The following is a 21,806-nucleotide window of genomic DNA, read 5'->3' on the forward strand; positions in this document are numbered from 1 at the left end:
CGGTCATAGCAGAGGCAGAATTTGAATCCAGGCACTTTGTCTCCTGCTTGGTGAAGGAGGGAGAGCGACAGGTCAGCGGGTGGGAGCTTGGCGGTGGGGGGAAGGGAGGCCTTGAAAGGGCCCGAGTGTCCGTCCTGGTTCCACCACTTTCTGTTCCTGAAGTGAGCTCCTCGGGCACGTTAGTTAAACCTCTCAACTTCTCCGCCTGTAAAATGGAGATTTCCACTGCTGTTTCACAGCGTTGCTTTAGAATTAAATTGGATAATGACTTAATGCACCCAGAGCCTGGCATTTATGAGCATGCAACAAATAAAATAATACATAATGTCATTTCTAAAACATGCAACATTCTATAAAAAGCATACTAGGGGCGCCTGGGTGGCTCAGTCGGTTGAGCGGCCGACTTCGGCTCGTGTCACGGTCTCGCGGTCCGTGAGTTCGAGCCCCGCGTCGGGCTCTGGGCTGATGGCTCAGAGCCCGGAGCCTGCTTCCGATTCTGTGTCTCCCTCTCTCTCTGCCCCTCCCCCGTTCATGCTCTGTCTCTCTCTGTCTCAAAAATAAATAAAAAACGTTAAAAAAAATTAAAAAAAAAACAAAGCATACTAATCTACAGGGATAGAAGGCAAACCCGTGGCTGGTAGGGGGGGGGGGAATGGGGGGGTGGAGATGAGAGGGAAGGATGACAAAATGACAAGAGGGATCTTTTGGGATGATGTTCCCTGTCTTGATCATGGCGATGGTTTCGTGGGCGTGTGCATGTGTTAAAACGTATCAAAGTGTACACTTTGAATATGTGCCCTTGGTTGTATGTCAACTCGAGCTCAACAGAGCTGTTTAAAAGCATATGTAATATTATATAGCTGTAAGATTTCATAGAAACAAACTGGGTATCATCGTATGCAGAATAACAAACGAGAGGAGAACATCAAACACTGGAAACCCCAGGAGTGCACCTCTGTATAATATAGACACTAAAAAAACTTGGATGAGAACAGGGCTCAGTGCAAATAATTGGCATAAAAATTTTTTTTCTAGTGTCTATTTTTATTGTTGAGAGAGAGAGAGAGAGAGAGAAAGATAGAACATGAGCGGGGCAGGGGCAGAGAGAGAGAGGGACACACAGAATCCGAAGCAGACTCCAGGCTCTGAGCTGTTAGCACAGAGCCCGACCCCGGGCTCGAACCGGGAACTGTGAGATCATGACCTGAATCGAGACCTGAACTGAAGTTGGACACTTAACCAACTGAGCCACCAGGTGCCCCAACAATTGGCTTTCTTTTTAATGTTTATTTATTTTTGGGAGAGAGAGAGAGAGAGAGAGTGACAGAGTGTGAGGGAGGGAGGTTCAGAGAGAGAGAGGGAGACACGGAATCCAAAGCAGGCTCCAGGCTCTGAGCCGTCAGCACAGAGCCCGACATGGGGCTCGAACCCACAAACCGTGAGATCATGACCTGAGCTGAAGTCCGGCGCTTGACTGACTGAGCCACCCAGGCATCCTGGCATTTTAAGTAATCTAAGATTTTGAAAATTTTTTTGTTGTCGTTAATTTTGTGACCTTCTGAAGGTTGCAGAAGGTAGTAAGTGATAGAGTCAAAATTTGAACAGATATCAGTCTTCAGACCAGTAGCTCACTAGCACCCTCTAGTGCTTTCCTCCCCAGGTCTTCCCAGCCTTCCAGTTTCCTAGTCAATCAGGTCTCTCCTTAAGGTCAAACCCAAGGCTTCCTGGGAAACAGGTGTGGTTGGGGGTGGGGAGTGGGGTGCTGTCTCTGGTCCTGAAAATCTCAACCAGCCGCGACACCAGAGGGCTGAGCCCTGTCTGCACCAGAATCACCCTTCCAAGACTTTTCTCGTTGCTCTTTGCATTTATGACAGCCTCGAGGAGTCAAGCTGGTGGCTTTGAGTGTTTTTGATCAACAATGTAAACATTGTAAGCAATGCTCCAACAGAGCGATGATAGAAAGAGTAAAGAGAATGGTGCAGAATGAGGGCCAGGGGATTGGGTGGAGGGTGAGGAAGGCACCAGGCTTCCAGTGACAGTGACACAAGACAGCAGCCCCCACAGCCTTGGACAATTTATGAAAACCCAACATACACCCTTAAGATAGAATGTGGATCTAAATACCCAGAAGCACTCCCCTTTGTAAGATTTGTAACAGAAATGAATATGAAAGGAATAGTATCGCAGCCAGTATCACAGCAATTAATAAAAAAGAAACATAGGCCTCCACTACCTTCCCTCTGATCTGACTTAAACAGTCCTCCTTTTCTATAGAAACAAAGTTTCTAGCTATGTCTTGCGGAATTCAGAGTACTGGGAGTTCCCATTCTAAGGCAATGTATCCTAAGATACTCTAAATGATAGTACATTTTTGCCAATTTGAAATATATAAATTGTTTTATTAAAATTTTTTAACATTCTTCGGGCACCTGGGTGGTTCAGTCTGTTAGGCGTACGACTTCAGCTCGGGTCATGATCTCGCGGTCCATGAGTTCGAGCCTAGAGTGGGGCTTTGTGCTGATAGCTCAGAGCCTGGAGCCTGCTTCCGATTCTGTGTCTCCCTCTCTCTGCCCCTCCCCCGCTCATGCTGTCTCTCTCTCTCTCTCCCTTTCTGTCTCTCTCAAAAATAAATAAACATTAAAAAAAATTTAACTTTCTTAAAAGAGCAGGAATGGAGTGCAAAGCAGTGTCAGGATCATTACACAGTTGGGGGACAACTGTTGGGGCTCAGCTATGTCCACTCCTGGGTTCCAATGTGTCTTGACCCCCCAGAGAGTTCTTTGGGAGGCGGCTTTGAGGCCCCTCCATGGATTCCAGTGGCCAACTGCACCATAAGGGACCAAAAGACAAATGAGGAAATACTCACTTTTTAGGGGAACAAAATGTCGGATATGTATAGAATAGTACCAATGGGGGCCTACTTTGGCACAGCATCCCTGCCCATGGTTAGTTGATCCAAGGTCGAGATACCTGACCCAGGTTGGGCCAATCAGATTCTCTCTTCCCGAGGACAGTGGCAGAGCATCGAGGCCCCAGAGCTCCTGCCACTGTGTCCTACACGCCCCACCCCTGGGATCCTCCCTCCTCTTCACGGATTTAAAATAGATAATTTATCCATTCACACACACTGCATTCAGTCTTTTGAGCCTTTCTGCCCAACAAGTGCAATTTCCACACTTTCACAAACCCACTTCAGTTTAGAAGAATTAAAGCTTGTGTGATTATGGATTTTACAGTATCACTGAGGGTCAGACGCAGCACAGACGGGACTGCTTTTTGTAAACAAAAGAAACCTTTTAGTTTAGATTTACAGAAAACCTGCAAAGCTAGTACAGAGCGTTTCCATAGAGCCCTCACCCAGTTTTCCCTGTTATTAGCAACTTAATGTTAAGGGTCCCACCCTCATGGCCCAGCCACCTCCCAAAGACCCCTCCTCCTAATACCATCACATTCAGAATATAAATTTAGGGGGGATGAGAACATTCAGTCCATAGCAGCATCCCTGGACCCCAGATCAGAGCCCACCTTCTTGGACAGTGTCGCAACCTTGAACATTAAACACATTTGTTGCGTTCCTACTGTGTATGCGGCACAGTCCCAAGAGCTGCGAGAAACAGAACACAAGAGTTAAGTTCCCTCCGGAAGCTCGCGGGCCAGTGGGAAAGTTGGACACCAGACAGGGACACAAACAGGGTGACAGGGAGAGTAGGTGACTGGGGGTGGGAGTGGAGTTACTTTAGATATGGCAGGTGGACTTCAAGCTGAGGCCTGAAAGTTCTCAGCCAGGAGAGACTCTGAAGCAAGATTCCAGGCAGAGAGAACCAGACAGTGGGGAGGCAGAAGGGGCTGTGGGTTTGGGAATAAAAGAGTATGGGGGAGGTGAAGGTCTGAGAGGAAGGCAGAGGCACATCACAGAGGGCTTCGAGGTCAGAATAAAAAGGATGGATTTTTTTTTTTTTTTCTTAAGGATTTTTGGAAGCCATTGACAGGCTGAATCGGGAGTGAGATGATCCGGTTTGTTGGGAGAGCACCACCTGTCTCTCGTGGGGAGTGTGAATCAGGGGGCACAAGTGCAGGGGCAGGGGACTGCCCAGAGGGCTACTGTGGTCATGCATGACGGAGGCTCGGACGGTGGGGGGTGGGGGGGGGGTGGCCGAAAAGATGGCGGCGACTGAAGAGCTTTTGGACAGGTTTTAGAGGCAGGGTCGGCAACCTCCTGATGGATTGGAAGTGGAGACTGGGGGGAAAAAAGAATCCAAGGCAACCACTAGCTTTGGGTCTAAGCAACTGGGGGATGGCGGGTCCGCTTCCTGAGACAGGGGCCGTGGGGGAGGGACATGTTGGAGAAAACAATCAAGGCTTCTGTTTGACTATAGGGATGGGGAGATGCCCGGTGCATAGCCAAGTGGAGGTGTCCAGTGTGCAGCCAGATGCAGGGTCTTGGGGGAGAAAGTCAAGGCCTCCCACCCAGGGAGAGAGGATGGAGACAGAAGGGGTCTGGAACAGAGCCCCAGGGCAGTTCAGGATTGTAGAGTGGGGAGACAGGGAAGGTGTGGCAAGCGAGGGGCTGACGGTGGAGAGGAAGGAGGCCGTCCGGCCGGGGAACCAAGCCCCAGATCCACGCAGAAGTCCTTTCTTAGCAGCTGCCAATCCAGAGGGAGGCACCAACTAGGCCTAGTAAAGGCAGAGTCCACCTGAAGGATGAAGAGTCAATGCCTATGGAGCAGGATAGGGTTTCGGGTAGGGGTCTTCACATGCCTTTTGCTCACCTATCTCCTCTGTGCATTTTTAGGCGGACATTGAAACTTTTCATCGTAAGTTTAAATGGCTGCAAAAGACCCGATCTCCTGTCTATTGTACCAACATTTTAAGACAATATTGCTCCTTCGTTCTTCCCGCGTGCTCAGTGGGATCTTGCCCCGTCGCAATTTTGCTCGTCGTTCAGGTCAAAACGGAGCTAGGGAGGAAAGCCTTCCCCAGCCTGCAGATTGGGTGAGGTGCCCCCCTCTGTGCATCCCACCTCACGGCACTAACCTCAAGGTATGTAAAGCATCTGTTGCCCCTCCGTCTCCCCCACCTAGACCGAGAGCTCTGTGAGGACAGGGGCTCCGTCAGCCCGGATACCTGCTGTACCCCCAGCATATGGCACCGAATCTGACACGGCACCAGTGTTCACTAAATATTTGTTGATAGGTTGGCTGATGGGTAAACTCAACCAATTTCAGCCAAGTCTGGGCCAGGATTACCTGGACCAACCTCCTCACTGAACCCAACAACCACAGTGATCTCTGTTCTGACCATGCTGCTCCTTGTGTAAAACCTTCCGTGGCTCCCTATGCCCCCCCCCCCCAGACTAGAAGCCAGCCTCCTTACAGCCCTGGAGGTCTTCCCATGCCAGTCTCCACCTGGCTCTGCCCCCTCATTGTCACCAGCCTCCACCGTGTGAAACACTTCTCCAAACTGCAGTTTCTGTTCCTCTGGGTGAAGGTTCCACTCCTCACTTGTTGCGGGGCTAACTCCTTTCGTTCTCCGTTTAGACAGAAGCTTTCCCTGCTCCACGGCCCTTGTGTTTCTCCCACCGCCCAGTACGGGCTCTTGCCCAATAGCCTGGACACCGGAGAGGGTCAGAGCCAACTCCCTCTCCTTCACTGTTGTCTTCCCAGCAGCCAGCAAAGGGCCTGCCTTGTCGCCTGCTGAACGACCGGACGGGTTTCTGGTTTGATTGTGCGCCTCGGTCTTGGTGCCTCCCGGCCCGGGCCTGGACCTCCGGGGCGCAGAGCAGCTGTTTCAGGAAGGCAGGTGGTGGGCCGACATGGGAGACGCTCATGACAGCTCCAGGGGAAGGGATGACAAAGCCAAGGGTGGGGGCTGGAAACGAGAAGAAGCAGGCGAGGGGGTCGCGAGAGGCCAGCCCCGGGACGCCTCTCGCGCCACGCACAAAGATGGCGACACAGATTCCCCAGTCCCCGCCAATATGGCCGTCCCGAGGGAGAGGCGGGCCTGCGGGGCGGAAGTGACGCAGCCGGAAGTCCGGCCGCGGCTTCGCGGCCTGGGAGCGCGGTGCAGAGGTTGGCGGACTGTGAGCGGGGCGATGCCGCGGGCGGCGGGGCTCGGCCGTGCGGCGGCGCTGGGGCCGCTGCTGGCGGCTCACGTGGTGGCGGCGATCGAGCCCATCAGCGTGGGCATCGCCCTCGGGGCCGCGTCCGCCCTCACCGGCTACCTGTCCTACACGGACCTGTACTGCCGCTTCGCCGAGTGCTGCCGCGAGGAGCAGCGGCTCAACGCGTCCGGTAGGGCGGGTCCGCCCGCGAGGGGCGCGGCGCTCACCCTGAGCTGGGGCGGGAGGGAGGACGGACGGGGCCTCGGTCCGGACTCCCGCCCTGCAAGCCGTGCCTGCTGAGACAGTCTGCAGACCGTGGGGGCTCTGCCTAAGTTCCTTCTTAAATGCCTCGGATTCCCTGGGAGTACAGAAAGAAGCTGGAAGCAGCGTGCTCAGCCCTTTGCCCCATTAAGTAGTTTTCAGATGTGCAGCGTGTGCAGCGGCTGCCCAGAAAGCCCACGTTTGGCCCCGGGTTTTCTTACACTTCAGCAGGGGTAGCTGGGGAATAGCACGCAGCGCAGTCCAGAGAGGGCTAATCCTTGGACGAACGAACACGTTCAGCTTCCTTATCAGACGCTGGAGTGTTAAGCAGGACATCCATCTAGCGCATTTCCTTGGAAGTGGCATCGTGTGGCTCTGCAACCCGAGGCTGTGCTCCGGGCCAGCCCTGGGGTTTGGCAGACACCCTGCCGGACCGCTTGCTAATAGGTGCCTCTCGCTTTGGCCAGCTGGGGAAAGCGCTGCTTTTCTGGTGCCTGTTTAATGTATATTTTTCTCTCTGTTCTCCGGCTGGCTCCTGCAGCCCTCAAGCTGGAATTAGAGGAGAAGCTGTTTGGGCAGCATCTGGCCACAGAGGTGATTCTCAAGGCGCTGACTGGCTTCAAGAACAATAAAAACCCCAAGAAACCGCTGACTCTGTCCTTACACGGCTGGGCTGGCACGGGCAAGAATTTTGTCAGCCAAATTGTGGCTGAAAATCTTCACTCGAAAGGCCTGAAGAGTAACTTTGTCCACCTGTTTGTCTCGACTCTGCACTTCCCTCACGAGCAGCACATAAAACTGTACCAGGCAAGAGAATCCCGTTACCCTGTCCACCGGCCACTCTGGTCGGGGCGACCTTCACTAACTCTGGCCTCTGCTGCCTCTCTTGGCTTTGGAGTAGCCCGGGGTCCCGCTGAGTTAAGGCACACTCGCCCACGGTAACCCTTTGCTGTTGGCCGAGCTCTCCCACCACTTCTTTTCCTCGTTTGGTTCCAAAATAATACAGTGGGACAGGTGACGTTTATTTACATTAAAAGGTGGAGCCAAGAGAGGCCAGGGGACCTGCTCCTTACAGTCTTTCTGGCCTTGTGGCAAATCACACGCTTGAACTCAGCTCTCCAAACTCCCACTAGCCACGTTCTGCAGTGACCCAGCGTGTTCGGCATTCCCGTCCCAGCCCTTGGTGGAGCGGAGCAGGTCTCAGACGATGTGTTTGGACACAGCTTCATTTAAGTCTCCCCTGTGATGCAGCATGTGCATTGAGCACTCTGTGTTTAGCGCTGTAGACTGGAGGGTTCCCTGCCCCAGCTTCTGTTCCCTTTGTGCCTCCCATCCAAATCCTTGGTGTTGCTTTTCTTTCTTCACACGAAAGCTGCGAAGAACTGAATCCTAAGAGATAACTTTTTCTTTTGAGATACTCTTCCTGCATTTAATTTATAAGTTGTCTGGTAGGGTTCTCATTTAAATCAATGTCGTCCTTGTAAAGGTTAATCGTCTTACTGTTAGGTGGGGGCCTACAGAAGAAACAGAAACTGATCGGGACAAGGAATTGAAAGTGGGTGTTCGTGAGACAGGGAAGCTTGCCAAAAAGAAAGAATAAGAAGGGATTTTCGTTTTCCAAATCCTTGGATAAAGAGTTGTATCTCTAGGAATCCAGTGATGGGGTGAGGGTGCCTCTGGAGCCTTTCGTGTCTGGGGGTTGAGGGTTTATTGCTTGGGTATCTTTGTTTCAGGAACACGTGCTTTCTGGGGAGCGCCACTGCCTTCGTTCGCCGCGTCGGTACGAGGCATTGGTTTGGGGCACTGTGCCAACCTCAGTGCAGTTTCTTGTTCCCCAGTATGTCTGGTGAAATTAACTTGAGGTTTCAGTTCACAGTGAGTGGAAATGATGGGTTAACAGCGAACTGATGACTCTTCATGCCTTTGGCCCCTCTTGTACCTTTAGAAAGTCCTCTCCGGCACGTCATTTGAGTTAGGGAAAAAAAAACGGCTTGACACCCTAGCACCTATCTGCCAGTTTCGACTTTTTATAGACAAAGTTGTGGAAAAGCTGTCGGTTGGGAGGCAGTTTCCAAGAGCTCTTTGTCGAATCCCAGAGAGCTCTGATTTTTCATCGTTCGGAGCCTGAGGAACAGGGTCGCACGTGTGCCTCTCCAGGCACATCCTCTGAGCTTCTGTTTCTTTTATGGCTGGTCCAGGACCAGTTACAGGGATGGATCCGGGGTAACGTGAGTGCGTGTGCCAGCTCCGTGTTCATATTTGACGAGATGGACAAATTGCACCCCGGGGTCATCGACGCGATCAAGCCGTTTCTAGACTACTACGAGCAGGTTGATGGCGTGTCTTACCGGAAGGCCATTTTCATGTTTCTCAGGTGAGCGGGAGGGGATTTCTCGGGGGCCCCGCAAGCCGTTCTTTCTCCTAGTGCTAGAAGGAGGTCCCGGCAACCATCGGGATTCTGTTGCCGAGGGACAGAGGTGCCTGGCAAAAGTGAATTGGTGACTTCTGTTACTTTGGGGTTGCTACTCTCAGCATGGCAGCTGTGGGTGGGAGAAAAATGAATGAAATTATTGCTGATAACAGGCAATTTCATTACCTGCACGTGTCTCTGAGGGTAAAAAGTCAGCCCGGGGGGGGGGGGGGGGCGCGCCTGGGTGGCTCAGTCGGTTGAGCATCCGAGTTCGGCTCAGGTCACGGTCACAGGGTTTGTGGGCCCGCGCCCCGCATCGGGCTCTGTGCTGACAGCTCGGAGCCTGGAGCCCGCTTCGGATTCTGGGTCTCCCTCACTCTCTCTGCCCCTCCCTCTCTTGTTCTCCGTCTCTCTCTGTCTCAAGTAAAAAACTTAAAAAAAAAAAAAAAAAAAAAAGTTTAAGCCTCAGAGCATACATGTTGCTTGATTTAGACCCAGAATCTTAACGTGTGATTTTACTCTGCTTTGGCACGTGCAGCAATGCCGGTGGGGACCTCATAACTAAGACCGCCCTTGACTTCTGGCGGGCAGGAAGAAAGAGGGAGGACATCCAGCTGAAGGACCTGGAACCCGTGCTGTCCGTCGGAGTCTTCAACAATAAACACAGTGAGTCCCCCAGGCTCCCCGTGACCCTGCCAGCACAGCCTCCTCTTTCTTCAAGCCTTCCACGAAGCCACCGAATCCGTGAAGTAGGGACTTTTCCTTGGGGCCTCCTGTAATAGAAGCCAGTTAGCAGGGGGTGGCCGACCGGTGCCTCTGTCAGGCTTGTCCCACCTTGATGACAAGAGAATCTCGACGGGTAAAGACACGAAGGACGTACCGCGGGTCGGGATAACCACATGGGCCCCGTAGGAGCAGTGAGCTGGGCCAGGTGACAGTGACGGAGACGGGGGGGACCCAGCTGTGTCTTGCTTTGCAGGTGGCCTGTGGCGCAGCGGGCTGATAGACAGAAACCTCATCGACTACTTTATCCCCTTCCTCCCCCTGGAGTACAGACACGTGAAGATGTGTGTCCGAGCCGAGATGAGGGCCCGCGGGTCCGCCGTAGATGAGGACATTGTCACCAGGGTGGCAGAGGAAATGACGTTTTTCCCCAAAGGCGAGAAAATCTACTCAGACAAGGGCTGTAAGACTGTGCAGTCACGGTTGGATTTTCACTGACCTCTCATCCACGCGGGGGAAGAGGCCCCCCCGGGAGCTCAGCAAGCGAGGGCCTTGCCCTTCCGGAAGCACTTTGAAGACTCCTTCGGGGTTTGCACATTTGCACCTGTGGATTTTAGGGATCTAGAAGTTTCTAAGAGCTGAGTTTTGAAAAGACGCCGATCTGGCGAGCGCGCCTGTCAGTTTGGACCAGACGGCAGTCCATCTGTCAACTGCGGTGGAAGGTGAACTTTTAAAATCCCTCCCCTCACTTACTGACCTTGACGGAAGTGCCTTGCAAACAGCTGTGTGCGTGAGACCTCCCCTTCCCCCCCCCCCCGCCCCTCCCCCTCCCCCAGCACCTGCTCCAGGTGCTCTAGAAGCTGCTGCTCTAACTCAAGGAGTCCCAGGGCCCCTGCGCAATTCGGGGAGCTTTTGGTTTGCACCTGCTAAGAACCTGCTCTGTTCCTTTGCACAGAGAGTGTCCACTGGCTTGAAGTATTTTCAGTTAAAGTCGGTGGCACCCTCAGGCACAGGGTCCGGTGGCGATGTGGGCCTGCACACCGAGCCTTCTCAGCCAGGTGACCGGCCTGCCTGCGGTGCGGGGTCTCCGTCCGAGGCCTCTCCAGCAGACCCGGACAGGTGGCCTCTCAGGCTCCTGGAATTCCTTTGCTGTCATTTGGTATCGACCCCACCTTCCCTGTACCCCCTTCTCCTGAACTAGATTTGTCCCCAACCATATGTCATCACTAGGGTGAGATCAGAACGAGACCGTGAGTTGTGAATTTGAGTCCTTGGTTGCCGTGGTGAAACGTTTGTCTGTTACAATGTACGCGTGGGCCAATCTGTCACTTTACTCCAGAGAACCATTTGGAATCTGTGGGACGTGCTCAGGCTCCGTGGACGACACGGGCCACTGAGTGGTCAGCTTGCAGGCTCTGCGTTGCCAAAGAAGCCTTAGGTATCGCACACCAGAAACGCTAGGGTTTTCGAAGATATGTATATTTTTTATAATGTTTTTACTCGCGAATCTTAGATGATAGAAAAACGTATAGGACACAGCTCATTTTAAAGCATGGGAAAGGACACGAGATGGAATAATTGTCTATTCCTTGATCAGAAACTCTTAGCAAAAACAGTTGCGTTTTTGTTACGAGGTGCGTGGTCAGACGTGGTCACGGATGCAGATCAAACAAGGTCAATGTAAAGCGGCTGGTCCTGGGTGTCATCTGAGGACACCCTACATGGCAGCACCAGGCTGGGCTGCCCTGGCCGCCGGGAAATAAGGCGGATGCCAGCCGGTGTGAATCGTGCGTGTCATAACTGCAGTGCACCCGCAGACACGTGATAAGAACGACGTGCAGCGAATTTATGTGTACAATTTAGAACGAATGTCTTCGTGACCCCGGAGGGCCTTCTGGAGGGTCACGTTTAGCCTTTTAAAAATGCCAAGTTAAGGCTTCACATTTTGAGTACGTGTTCTCGAACTGGAGCCCAGTGACATCTCTTTCCTAGCCCCGCAAGCGTCTGGCCAGGCACAGACGGAGATTTTCCCTGTTGACAGTGACGCAACTCCCTGGACACGTGTGGGCCACCTTTGGACTGCAGTTACTGATTTGTCACCTGAAGAGGGAGGCCACGGTTGACCACAGCCCAGCCTCCCTCACCCTGTGTAGGATGCAGACGAGGACTTGAATTGACCTACTGAAGAGAAAATAAAGACTAAATTTTATCGTGTGACGTGTTATTTGCAGACTTTTTTTTCCCCTAGTTTCTTTGGGAACCCTGAGAAGTTGGAGCCTGGGAGAAAGGCTGTCGGGTGACTCGGGTGTCTCAGCACACCCTGGACATGCCGGAGGGTAGTCTTTGCATCAGACAGAATTTACCTTAAAGGCTGGTATCTCCAAACAGAGACACTTACGTGGGGTTCGGTGACGGGTTATACGCCCTAATTCCACGGGTGAAAATGCCAAGAACAGCTGGACTTATTCCTAGCAAATATTTTCTCCTGAAATTAACATAGGAAGGAAATTGAGGGGTAGGGGTGGGGACGTGACTCCGTGCTGACACTCTGAACTCGAACCAGGCCGGGCTCAGATCAGTAAACCAGAACTGGTAAACAGCGAAACCCCAGTTAAGCTAACCAGGGTCTGCTCGATCGCACTGCACCTGGCCTCCTGTCTGTCAGTGAATCGTTAACGCCGATCCTCTTTCCAGGACTGAGGATGAGTCAGCGACTTTCTAGAAAGTTCAAACCCTCTTCGTCAACATCCCACCCAGTCCCGTCATCTCTCGGTTGAAGGTGGTCAAGTCCCGAGACTGGATTTCCCGGATCTGGTCTCCAGCCAAGAGTGGTTCCCGCTCCAGCCTGTCCTGCCTCATATACAAAGAATGAACTTGCCAAATTAAGTCGGGGGACCCCTGTGTTCCCCGAGCCAGGGACCCCCAGGTGCTGGGGCTGCCGGCTTAGAATGATGAGCCCCATCTGTGACTCCTGGGGACAGGACAACAGGCCAGCTTCCGATCCACATCAAGAGCCTTCCAACACGTGCAGCCGTCCCTAAGAGGCCTGGATGCCCTTAAAGGGCCTCCGTGCAGGTCAGGTACCTGGAGGCAGAGGAGTCCTGGGGCAGCAGGGGGCCCTCCAGTCCTCTGGGCCTGAGAAAAACGGGCCGGTGAGCACTGCTTGGGCGCCACACCCCACGGGAGCTCCCCCCACCAGCAGGCACACAGGCGCGTTGCAAACACCAAGGTCCGTCTAGTCTCCTGTGCCCTGTACGCCCGCCTGGTGCCTCGGCTGGGGTTGTGCCTCGAGACTTGAACCCCACGGCTGGGTGTCGGGAGCTCCATGAACCCCACAACTTTGCGGTACCCGGTGCAGCTGAGCAAAGAGCCAGAGCCGCACGGATCCAGATTCCCTGCGTGAGCCTTCACTCCAGCCCGCACTGCGCCTCTTAGGTCTCAGTTCATGGCTGAAGCACCAAAGACCTACAGCGAGCGGGCTTTTGTCTCCTTTAAAGATGCACTCGCAAATTACACACCCATTTTAATTGTAAAATGGTAGCTCTTTGTAGTTATAAGTAAAAATACTGTTCTCAGGATCGGGGTGGGTGGGGGAGGGGGCAGCTACGCTTTCCTAACAGGTTTTGGGAATTCTCGTTGAACCACCAAAACCTGTAACGAGGATGGCTTTTAAAAATATGGCAAAACTTGCCAGACGACATATGGCTCATTCAGGAATGGAAAACAGGGAGGGGTCTTCCTTTGTAAAGCTGAATGGCAACCGACAAGCTGGAAACATTTTTATTGCAAGGAAACTCTGTCTCTCGCGAATGTTCACAATGTTACCGAGATCAAAACCCTTGGAAAGGGTACTTAAGGCTTATCTGTGAGGGGCCTCAGTGGGTCCTCCTTTTTTTAAATTTTTAAAAATTTTTTAAAATTTATTTTTGAGAGAGAGCATGGGCAGGGGACAGGCAGAGACGGGGAGAGAGAATCCCAAGCAGGCTCCGCACTGTCGGCAAGGAGCCCGACACGGGGCTCGAACTCACGAACTGCGAGATCACGACCTGAGCTAAAGTCGAGAGTCGGCCGCTTAACTGAGGCACCCAGGCGCCCCCCCACGTGTGTCCTCTTACATACTTTCCCTGTATCCAAACACATCATTGCCCCTTGCGATGGTCATCCTGTGACAGGTCTGATCACGGCTCCAGCCTTGGTCCCCGGTTCTGCCATCCTAGGGACCGTGTGCCAAGGACCCAGCCTTGGGCTTCTTTTCAGTAAAGACATCGGTGTCTAGGATATGGTGACGGGAACTTCGAAAAACACGTAAGGCCAATAACATAGAGTCTGAAAAGTTTCTCATGAGGTTAAAAACATTTTAAATAAAGTTACCACATTTTCAGTAAAACTTAGACATCCTTCCTTGAAACAGAAACACTTGAAATTAAAACATGATTTTTTTAAAAATCATGAGCCCTCGTACGAGTGGACGGGGAGCTGGCCGCTGCCACCTCCTCGGAAGGCTCTGGGGCTGTTCCGAGGTCCGTGATCTGTAGGGGGTGTGACGCCCGGAGGCCCCGGTGGATGAAAACTGCTCAGGAAGGTTCCCGTTCGGTCCAGCAGGAAGCATCTGCTCTGTCCTCCTCCAGGGCACGGAGCCAAGTGCCGAGTTCCTTCTCCTCCAACTCGAAGCAGTCAGTCGTCGTAGTAGTAATCTAACTTGGTGAACACAGTTTTGCAGCCTTTGTCGGAGAAAACTCTCTCCTCTTTGGGGAAAAATGTCATCTCCTCAGCCACTTTGGTTACAATGTCCTCATCGATTTCAAAGCCTCGGGACTGCATTTCAACTCTGATGCACATTTTTAGGTGTTTGTATTCCAGGGGGAGGAAGGGAACAAAATAATCAATGAGATTTCGGTCAATTAAGCTGCTATGCCAGAAGCCACCTGGGAAAAAGAAAAAGGTGCTGTTCATCCATCGTCCCCCTGCCCACCCAGCCATCCGACACACATCCGCCGGGCGTCCAAGGGGTGCCGCACCCGGAGGCGGAGCCTGTGGTCCACGGGGGCAGATGTAACCCGGGGGTGTGCCCACGGGCGAGACCGAGCGGTGATGCCTCCACGAAAGCAAAGCAGGGGTGACGGGGCACCTTAGCCTCGGGCTCAGGGGAGGCCTCTCCGATGGGCTGACAGATCTGAAGCGGGAGAGAGGCCCGCCAGCCCAGGGTGCCGGCAACAAGCTGAGAGGCAGAGCGGAGCGCGGAGGGACATGGTTCCCAGGCTGGCAGGGTTTCAGAGAAAGCACAAGGGGAGAAGAGTCCCAGGAGAGGACCAGCCACTCCCCTACTTGGGGAACTTGGGATTCACTGGACTTTCAGCGGCTGGATCGACAACAGGACAGAAACCTACCACCACTGCCCGCATGTCCAGACCACACGGCGCATCTGGGGACCGAGAACTGGAACCCTCAGAGCGATACAGTGTGAAGACGGTGCCCTGTTGCGGCCGCAGGGCACAGACTTTGCTGTGTGTTTTCACCCAGGGCGAGTGCGGGGCCTGCACCCGCCCTGTGACCCACGCACGTCCCCTCCTGGACTCCCGGGAGGGCCCAGCACACACGCACCCCCTCCTGACCATGCGGCACCCGCTGGGTCACACCCCGCACTCCTCCAAGTGACCCGTTTCCCTTCCGCTTTGCCGCTCAACTCTGGTGCCTCAATCCTGGTCTGTGACACCAATTCCAACGTGTGGGCTTTTTTCCCACACCCCCAAGCAATTCTCCAACACGGGCTGGGTGAGCTACAATTTCAGCTCAATACAGGAACCTAACTCCCGAACAGCCAGATGACAGGAGAGACAGGGAGGGACAGGAAGAGGCAGAAGGGACAGGAGGGGCAGAAGGCCCCTCCCAGATCTCCATGTGTTCACCCTGGAAGCTCTCCGAACCCCAACCTGCCAGGTTTTTATGGAGGCTTCGTTACATGGGCACAACTGATTAATTCACTGGCTGCTGGCAACGGATTCCACCTCCAGCCCCTGCCCCCTCTGGTTCCCCGGCATCAGGGGGTGGGACTGAAAGTTCCAACCCTCCAGTCACACGGTTGGTTCCCCTGGAAGCCAGCCCCGTGCCCTTTAGGTGCTTCCCAAAAGTCCCCTCATTAACGCAAACTCAGATGTGGTTGACCGGGGTTTGTTATGAATATCAAGACACCTTTATTACTTAGGAAGTTCCAAGTGTTTTCAGGAGATCTGGGCCAGAAGCAGAGACAAAGGCCAAATACGTGTTTCTCATCGTAACGCCCAGTGCCACAACCGGACTGTATGCTTTCCTTTCCCAGCAGTGCTTTGCACACGCCTGGTGCTCAGGAAAGACCTCAGTGCCTGGATGGGGTGGAGTCTGGCCGTGGGAAAGAACAAAACCAATGGCCGAGCAGGGTGGGACAGCTCATTTCCTGAAGGCCCTCTCTGCGGACAGGCAAGCTCTGGGTCCCCGGGAGAGCCCAGAGCCAGCAGACAGGGCCAGTGCCCTCAGGGGTTCACGGCCCCACAAGCCAGCAACCGGACGATTTCAGATAGTGCCGGGGGGGTGGTGCTGTGAGCACCGAGATGGGGCGAGTGAGCACGGAGGACAGGCTACTCTGCCATTGTGGGCCGACGAGGCCGGGCTGAGGAGGTGACGTCTGGGCGGAGCCCGGACTAGAACCTGACCACAGCCAGAGCATTCTGGCGGAACAATGACCTCAGTCTCTTTCAAAACCATCTACAGACCACTCCCCAGTGGGTCCCCTCAGCCTGAGCGCCCCGCTGGAACCCCACTGGACCGGCCAGCCATCGGCTCTGCATCTCCGCAGGGGCGCCCTGCTCACTGTCCACGCCCGTCTCCCACCCGGCCCCACAAACCTGCGACTCCACGGCCTGTCCCCCTAAGGGGCATGACCACCCGTCTCATGGCTCAAGCCGGACCCTTGATTTGGGGCTCTCTCATTCCCACACCAATCCTTTAGGAAATCTTATTCCACCTTCTGAGGGTTTCGACCTTCAACACGCATCCTAATCACAGCATGTCACCCCACTCGGCTCACTGCTAGCACGCGGGTCCAGGCCACAGCTCCCGCCTGGGGTCCCTGCCCCCACTGCCTTTAGTCTATGCTCCACCCAGTGGCCAGCGTGGTCCTGATAAACTAAGTCTGGTCACGTCACTGCTCAAAACACTCCAGCAGCTCCCTCCTTCACTGGGAGTCAAACCCAAGGCCTGCCCGAGGCCCCCCCCGACCCTGGCCTTTTGTGACCAGCACCCCCAGTGCCAAGACTTGCCTCTTATCCGACCCCCTTTTCTCCCTTATTCATCCTGGACTGCCACAGTGACCCTGGGCACACCCCCACCTCAGTGCCCTTGCGTGTGCTGTTCCCTCTGATGGAATGCTGTTCCCTGTGGTGCCCACATGGCTCACTCCCGCAGTCCTCGGGTCAGCTCAAATGTCACCCTCACAGTGAGCCGTCCTTGACCACTCTAGTAAAACCACCACCCATCCTCATTCCAGCACCCCCAAGCCCTCTTTATGGACTTAACTTTTTACCTGTTGGGGATGGAAAGGAAGATACATCTCTGCCTCTATACAGATAACAGATATCCCATCATCTGACACATTTCCTGGTGTATTATCACTAGGATATAAAACTCCATGAGGATAAGGATTTGTCTTTGTTCGCTGTTGCATCCCCAGTTCTGGGACCCGTGCCTGCCACCTAGTAGGAGCTCAGTATTTGCTGAATGAATGAATGAATGAATGAGTTCAGCCATCTGCCTGAGGCCACAGTCAGTAAATGGCTGAGCTAGGTCCGCCTCATCCTGAAGCTTATACTCTGGGACCCTTTGTAACCTCCCGCAATGTGGTTCTAGGCAACTGGCCTCATCTTGCTGAAGCGTTTAGGCGAAGGCATCTGCTGCGAGTGCTCATACTGTTTGGCTCGCCAGAGAACCAGTGAACGTGTTACAAAATATCCTGTCTTCCATCAGTAATATTCCAGCTACACAAATGGACATGAACACCCCATACTGTCCAAGTATCTCTGCAGCAATATCGACTTCTTGTTTCAAAGAACTTCTGCTCTCTAAGCTCAAGAAGGAACCCGAACAGAGCAGGCTCAAATGGCAACAGTCCACCCGCATGGCTCACAGGTTACCCGGTGAGTCATTCTGCATCATGGGGACTTCCCACCTCTGAGGGTTCAAGGTCAAAGGTGTGTGGGGTCACTGGAAAAGCCGTGAACTTGGTAGCGAAAAGATCAGGCTCTGCAATCAGAGCCACTGAGCAGGCTGTGCGCCTTGGGCAAGCGGCTCTCTTTTGAGCCTGTTTCCTCATCTATAAAATGAGGAGGATGACAGTTTCTACCCCACGAGGTCACCGTGAAGATAAAGGAAATGGGCAGGTGGAGTGCAGAACGCGGGCCCACCCGCTATTCGGCCCTTATGCTCGTGCACAGAACCTCCCAGTTCTGGAGCAACACACAGAAAGAGGGACCGGACCAGTCCTCTCTGGTCCTCTCTGGCCGCCCACAGCGGCCTTCCCTGCTCAACCACCTGCTTTTCTTCTACCAAGGAAAATGATTAAACTAAAGAAAACAGGGAACCAATCTTGAAGACCTCGAAGATCAAGAATGTCCCTCTCTCTTTAAAAGAGCACTCGGCCAACGGGAGAGCGTATGAGAGTCACCTGGAGTTTCACACGGCCTCCGCTCAGAAATCCTGACTCGGAAGGTCTGGGGAAGGGACTGAGAATTTGCATTTCGAGCCAGCTCCCAGGCGACGGTGAGGCTGACAATCTAAGACTTCGGGACGCAGGATCACGCACGGGAGGGGTCAGTACCGGCTGGCCTGGCCGCACTTACTGTTCTTGTTGTTGAAGGCCGACACAGACAAGGCCGGTTCCATGTCTTTGAGCTTGATCTCTTCCCTCTGCTTTCCGCTTCTCCAGAAATCTAAAGCCACGTCTGTGATCCTTTCTGCCCCCGCGTTGCTGCAACAGAATTCCCGTGAGTGAGGACCGGCTTCTATCCCGGAGCCCACGGACTCGCGGCCGGGGTGCTTCAATCGTGTCCCAGCCCTGGCCTTACCTGAGAAATATGAAGATGGCTTTCTGGTAGGAGACCCCATCCACGTGGTCATAATAGTCGAGGAAAGGCTTGATGGCATCTATGAGGCCAGCGTGCATCTTATCCATTTCATCAAATATGAAGATGGACCTTGCACAGGTGCTCACGTTGCCACGAATCCACAACTGTAACTGATCCTGAATTACAGAGGGGAGAAGCCAAGGCGAAGTTCTCAGCAGGTGCAACGGAAAACAACCGGCACGAGCCTTAGTGCTACAACGGCCGCACTCACAGAGCGTTTACTGTGTGCTCGGCACTGTGCTCAGAACTTTACACACACAAGCTCTTTGCTTCCTCCCCACACCTCCGTGCAGGGGGCACGATCATACCCGTTTCACAGATCGGGAAACTGAGGCATACAGCTTCGTCATCTCGCCCAAGATTATAAAATTAGGATGTGGGAGAGCTGGGATCTGAGCTGTGCCCTGCCTCGTTCCAAAGCCCCAGGTTGGTTAGAACTCCTGTGCTGTGAGAGATCATGATGATGCTGTGTCATTGAGTTGCTGGTCCCTGTCATTAAAATGGCGGTGTTAGGGGCGCCTGGGTGGCTCAGTCGGCTAGGCGCCTGACTCTCGAGTTTGGACCAGGTCGTGAGATCGAGTCCCGTGTTGGGCTCTGCGCCGGTAGCACGGAACCTGCTTGGGATTCTCTCCCCCTCTCTCTGCCCTTCCCCCACTCTTGCATGCTCTCTCTCAAAATAAATAAATAGACCTAAAAAAAAAAAATGGTGATGTTAACAGGTATCCTCTGTACACCAGCCTTCTTTGTTTTTTTTTAAATTTTTTTTTTTAACGTTTATTTATTTTTGAGACAGAGAGAGACAGAGCATGAACAGGGGAGGAGCAGAGAGAGAGGGGGACACAGAATCTGAAACGGGCTCCAGGCTCTGAGCTGTCAGCACAGAGCCCGACACGGGGCTCGAACCCACGGACCGTGAGATCGTGACCTGAGCTGAAGTCAGACGCTCAACCGACGGAGCCACCCAGGCGCCCCTACACCAGCCTTCTTGAAGAAGGCAGAGGGGCGCCTGGGTGGCTCAGTTGGCTGAGCGTCTGACTTCAGCTCAGGTCACGATCTCACGGTCCGTGGGTTCGAGCCCCGTGTCGGGCTCTGTGCTGACAGCTCAGAGCCTGGAGCCCGTTTCAGATTCTGTGTCCCCCTCTCTCTCTGCTCCTCCCCTGTTCATGCTCTGTCTCTCTCTGTCTCAAAAATAAATACACATTTAAAAAATTAAAAAAAAAAAAAAGTGGACATGTATCTGAAGGCTCGTGTGGCAGGTGGCATGTTACAAGCTCGACAGAGCTCAGGGATTTCTCACAACCACGCCTTACAGAGAAGAACCTGGGTCTCAGCTCAGGGGACAGTCCCGAGACTACACAGCTGGCAGGTGGGAGAATTAGGACTCACATCTAGGCGTGTCTGTTGCCAAAGTCCAGGCTGTTTACCAGCGAGTTAAACCGTAAAAGCAGTTTGCGACACTTTAGCTAAACCACCTTAGGCCTTTCTGGAAACATTTCCTCTTTTATGACCCGAGTTAGACGCAATGATCTTTAGCTTGGATTTGATCACGTCCATCTCAAAATCCCACGACTCCCCTTATTAAAATAAGTAGCATACTGAGCCTGTTTTCACCAGCAACCGTCACAAAGCTCTGACGGTATTAACCGCTCCACCTCAAACTCCCCCGAACTTCCACACCTTTCAGAGGGGAACAGGCGCAGGCAGCCGTCTTCCCGGCTCATTCATTCCAACACGCAATTCCCGCGTTCCACCCCACAGCAAAGAAACCCCGGAAACCCAGCATCATCCAGGAAGGATTCCAAAATTCCGCTCTTGCCTTATACAGGGTGATGTTGGAGGCGTGTGGGAAGTGCAGTGTGGCCACAAACAGGTGGACATAGTCACTGTTCAGACCACCCTCGTAAATATTCTCCGCGATGATCTTGCTAACGAAATTTTTGCCGGTGCCCGTCCACCCGTGCAGAGAGAGCGTGAGAGGTTTCTTCGGCTTCGGGTTGCTTATGAAGCCAGACACAGCATTTAGGATGACCTTCTTTGCAAGATGCTGTCCAAAGAGCTTGCTGTCCAGATCCTTCTGCAGCGCTGGGAAAAACAAAGCCGATCAGGGACGGGGTGTCCGTGTGTCTGGCGAAATCTAGCCCAGGGTTACAGGCGCCCGTGAAAGCCAGCAAGGCCAGCTCAGCTCTCGGAGCACCTTGTGAAACGCGGAGGTACGTCAGCACCGGGCCCCCGGGGGTGGCCGGGGCGGGGAGGGGGAGGGCGGGAGGGCTCGAGGCCCTCCCCCTGCTAGCCCTGCCCATTCCCTGCGCCCCTCGCCCCAGCTCTGCCCCTCCCCGGGCACCGCCCGGCCGGAAAGGGCTGCGGATCGGCAGGCCGAGCTCCCACCGCCCCTCCAGGAAGGAGCGAAACTCTCGGCGGAGGAAGCGGCCCGGGCCGCAGCTCGCCTGCTCGGGTCTCCGACCAACCCCGGTCCGTCGTGGTCGTGGTCGTGGCCGGGAGCCCGGCGCCACCCCGCCCGGGCCGCTCCGGCTTCGGGCCCCGGGCCCGCCCCCGCCCCCGCCCCCCGTCCTACCCTCCCTGCTGAGGCTCCGCTTCTGGCCGCAGCACTCCGCGAAGAGGCAATAGAGGCGCGGGTAAATGTAGCCGGTGAGGACGCCGGCCAGGGCCAGTCCCAGGCTGATGGGCTCCACCGCCCGCACCGCCAAAGGCGCCAGCAGCAGCAGGCCCAGCGCGGCCCGGCCCAGCTTCATGCCCGGACCCGCGCCGCCCGCGCGTTCTCGCGCTTGCCCCGGACCCGCGCCGCTGCCAGACCGCGCTTCCGGTTCCTCCCGGGCGCGGCCGCCATCTTTGTGCGGGGCGGGTCTCCTCGCGCCGCTGTGGCCACCATCTTTGTGCGGGGCGGGGCGCTTTCTTGCTTCCGGGAGGTGAAAGACGGAGGCCGCTGGAGTCCACGAAAAAAAAAAAAAAAATTGGGGGGGGCGGTGGGGAATAATTTTAGATCTACAGAAAAATTGAGAAGATAGTACAGAGAGGTCCTATATATCCTCCCACATAATTTCCCGTATTAACATATTAACGTGTTAACATTTGTTAAGATTAGCGAACCTATATTGATAGAACTAAAGCGTTTCCTTAGTTTTTACCGAATGCCCTGTATCTG

General features: G+C 54.0%; 2 protein-coding genes across 4 annotated transcripts; one reads left to right on the forward strand and one right to left on the reverse strand.

Annotated features, from left to right (window-relative positions):
• The first annotated feature begins 6,027 nt into the window (after positions 1-6,027).
• On the forward strand, positions 6,028-10,316 carry TOR1B (torsin family 1 member B). 2 transcript variants are annotated; one of them, XM_042964688.1, is made up of 5 exons: positions 6,028-6,290; positions 6,903-7,168; positions 8,560-8,735; positions 9,310-9,437; positions 9,827-9,912. In XM_042964688.1, the coding sequence occupies exons 1-5, from the start codon at positions 6,092-6,094 to the stop codon at positions 9,832-9,834; spliced, it is 777 nt and encodes a 258-aa protein (XP_042820622.1). In that variant the 5' UTR covers positions 6,028-6,091; the 3' UTR covers positions 9,835-9,912. The 2 variants fall into 2 exon arrangements, with proteins under 2 accessions (XP_042820622.1, XP_007078928.2); XM_007078866.2 differs by having other exon boundaries at positions 6,031-6,290; positions 9,751-10,316.
• Positions 10,317-13,835: 3,519 nt separating this feature from the next.
• TOR1A (torsin family 1 member A) lies at positions 13,836-21,448 on the reverse strand. 2 transcript variants are annotated; one of them, XM_042964429.1, is made up of 5 exons: positions 21,219-21,448; positions 20,463-20,728; positions 18,587-18,762; positions 18,362-18,489; positions 13,836-14,419 (listed from the first exon to the last, which is right to left on the reverse strand). In XM_042964429.1, the coding sequence occupies exons 1-5, from the start codon at positions 21,394-21,396 to the stop codon at positions 14,169-14,171; spliced, it is 999 nt and encodes a 332-aa protein (XP_042820363.1). In that variant the 5' UTR covers positions 21,397-21,448; the 3' UTR covers positions 13,836-14,168. The 2 variants fall into 2 exon arrangements, with proteins under 2 accessions (XP_042820363.1, XP_042820364.1); XM_042964430.1 differs by having other exon boundaries at positions 14,183-14,322.
• Positions 21,449-21,806: the final 358 nt, after the last annotated feature.

This window comes from Panthera tigris, chromosome D4, assembly GCF_018350195.1.
Source record: "Panthera tigris isolate Pti1 chromosome D4, P.tigris_Pti1_mat1.1, whole genome shotgun sequence".
NCBI lineage: Eukaryota > Metazoa > Chordata > Mammalia > Carnivora > Felidae > Panthera > Panthera tigris.

Excerpts from the sequence above, each read along its gene's own strand:
- TOR1B (XM_007078866.2), top strand. The coding sequence starts at position 6,092 with ATGCCGCGGGCGGCGGGGCTCGGCCGTGCGGCGGCGCTGGGGCCGCTG. Across the intron at positions 8,736-9,309 it reads GCCATTTTCATGTTTCTCAG|CAATGCCGGTGGGGACCTCA; the intron begins GTGAGCGGGAGG and ends TGGCACGTGCAG. Across the intron at positions 9,438-9,750 it reads AGTCTTCAACAATAAACACA|GTGGCCTGTGGCGCAGCGGG; the intron begins GTGAGTCCCCCA and ends CTTGCTTTGCAG.
- TOR1A (XM_042964429.1), bottom strand. The coding sequence starts at position 21,396 with ATGAAGCTGGGCCGGGCCGCGCTGGGCCTGCTGCTGCTGGCGCCTTTG. Across the intron at positions 20,729-21,218 it reads GCGGAGCCTCAGCAGGGAGG|CGCTGCAGAAGGATCTGGAC; the intron begins GTAGGACGGGGG and ends TGTTTTTCCCAG. Across the intron at positions 18,763-20,462 it reads CCAACATCACCCTGTATAAG|GATCAGTTACAGTTGTGGAT; the intron begins GCAAGAGCGGAA and ends TCTGTAATTCAG.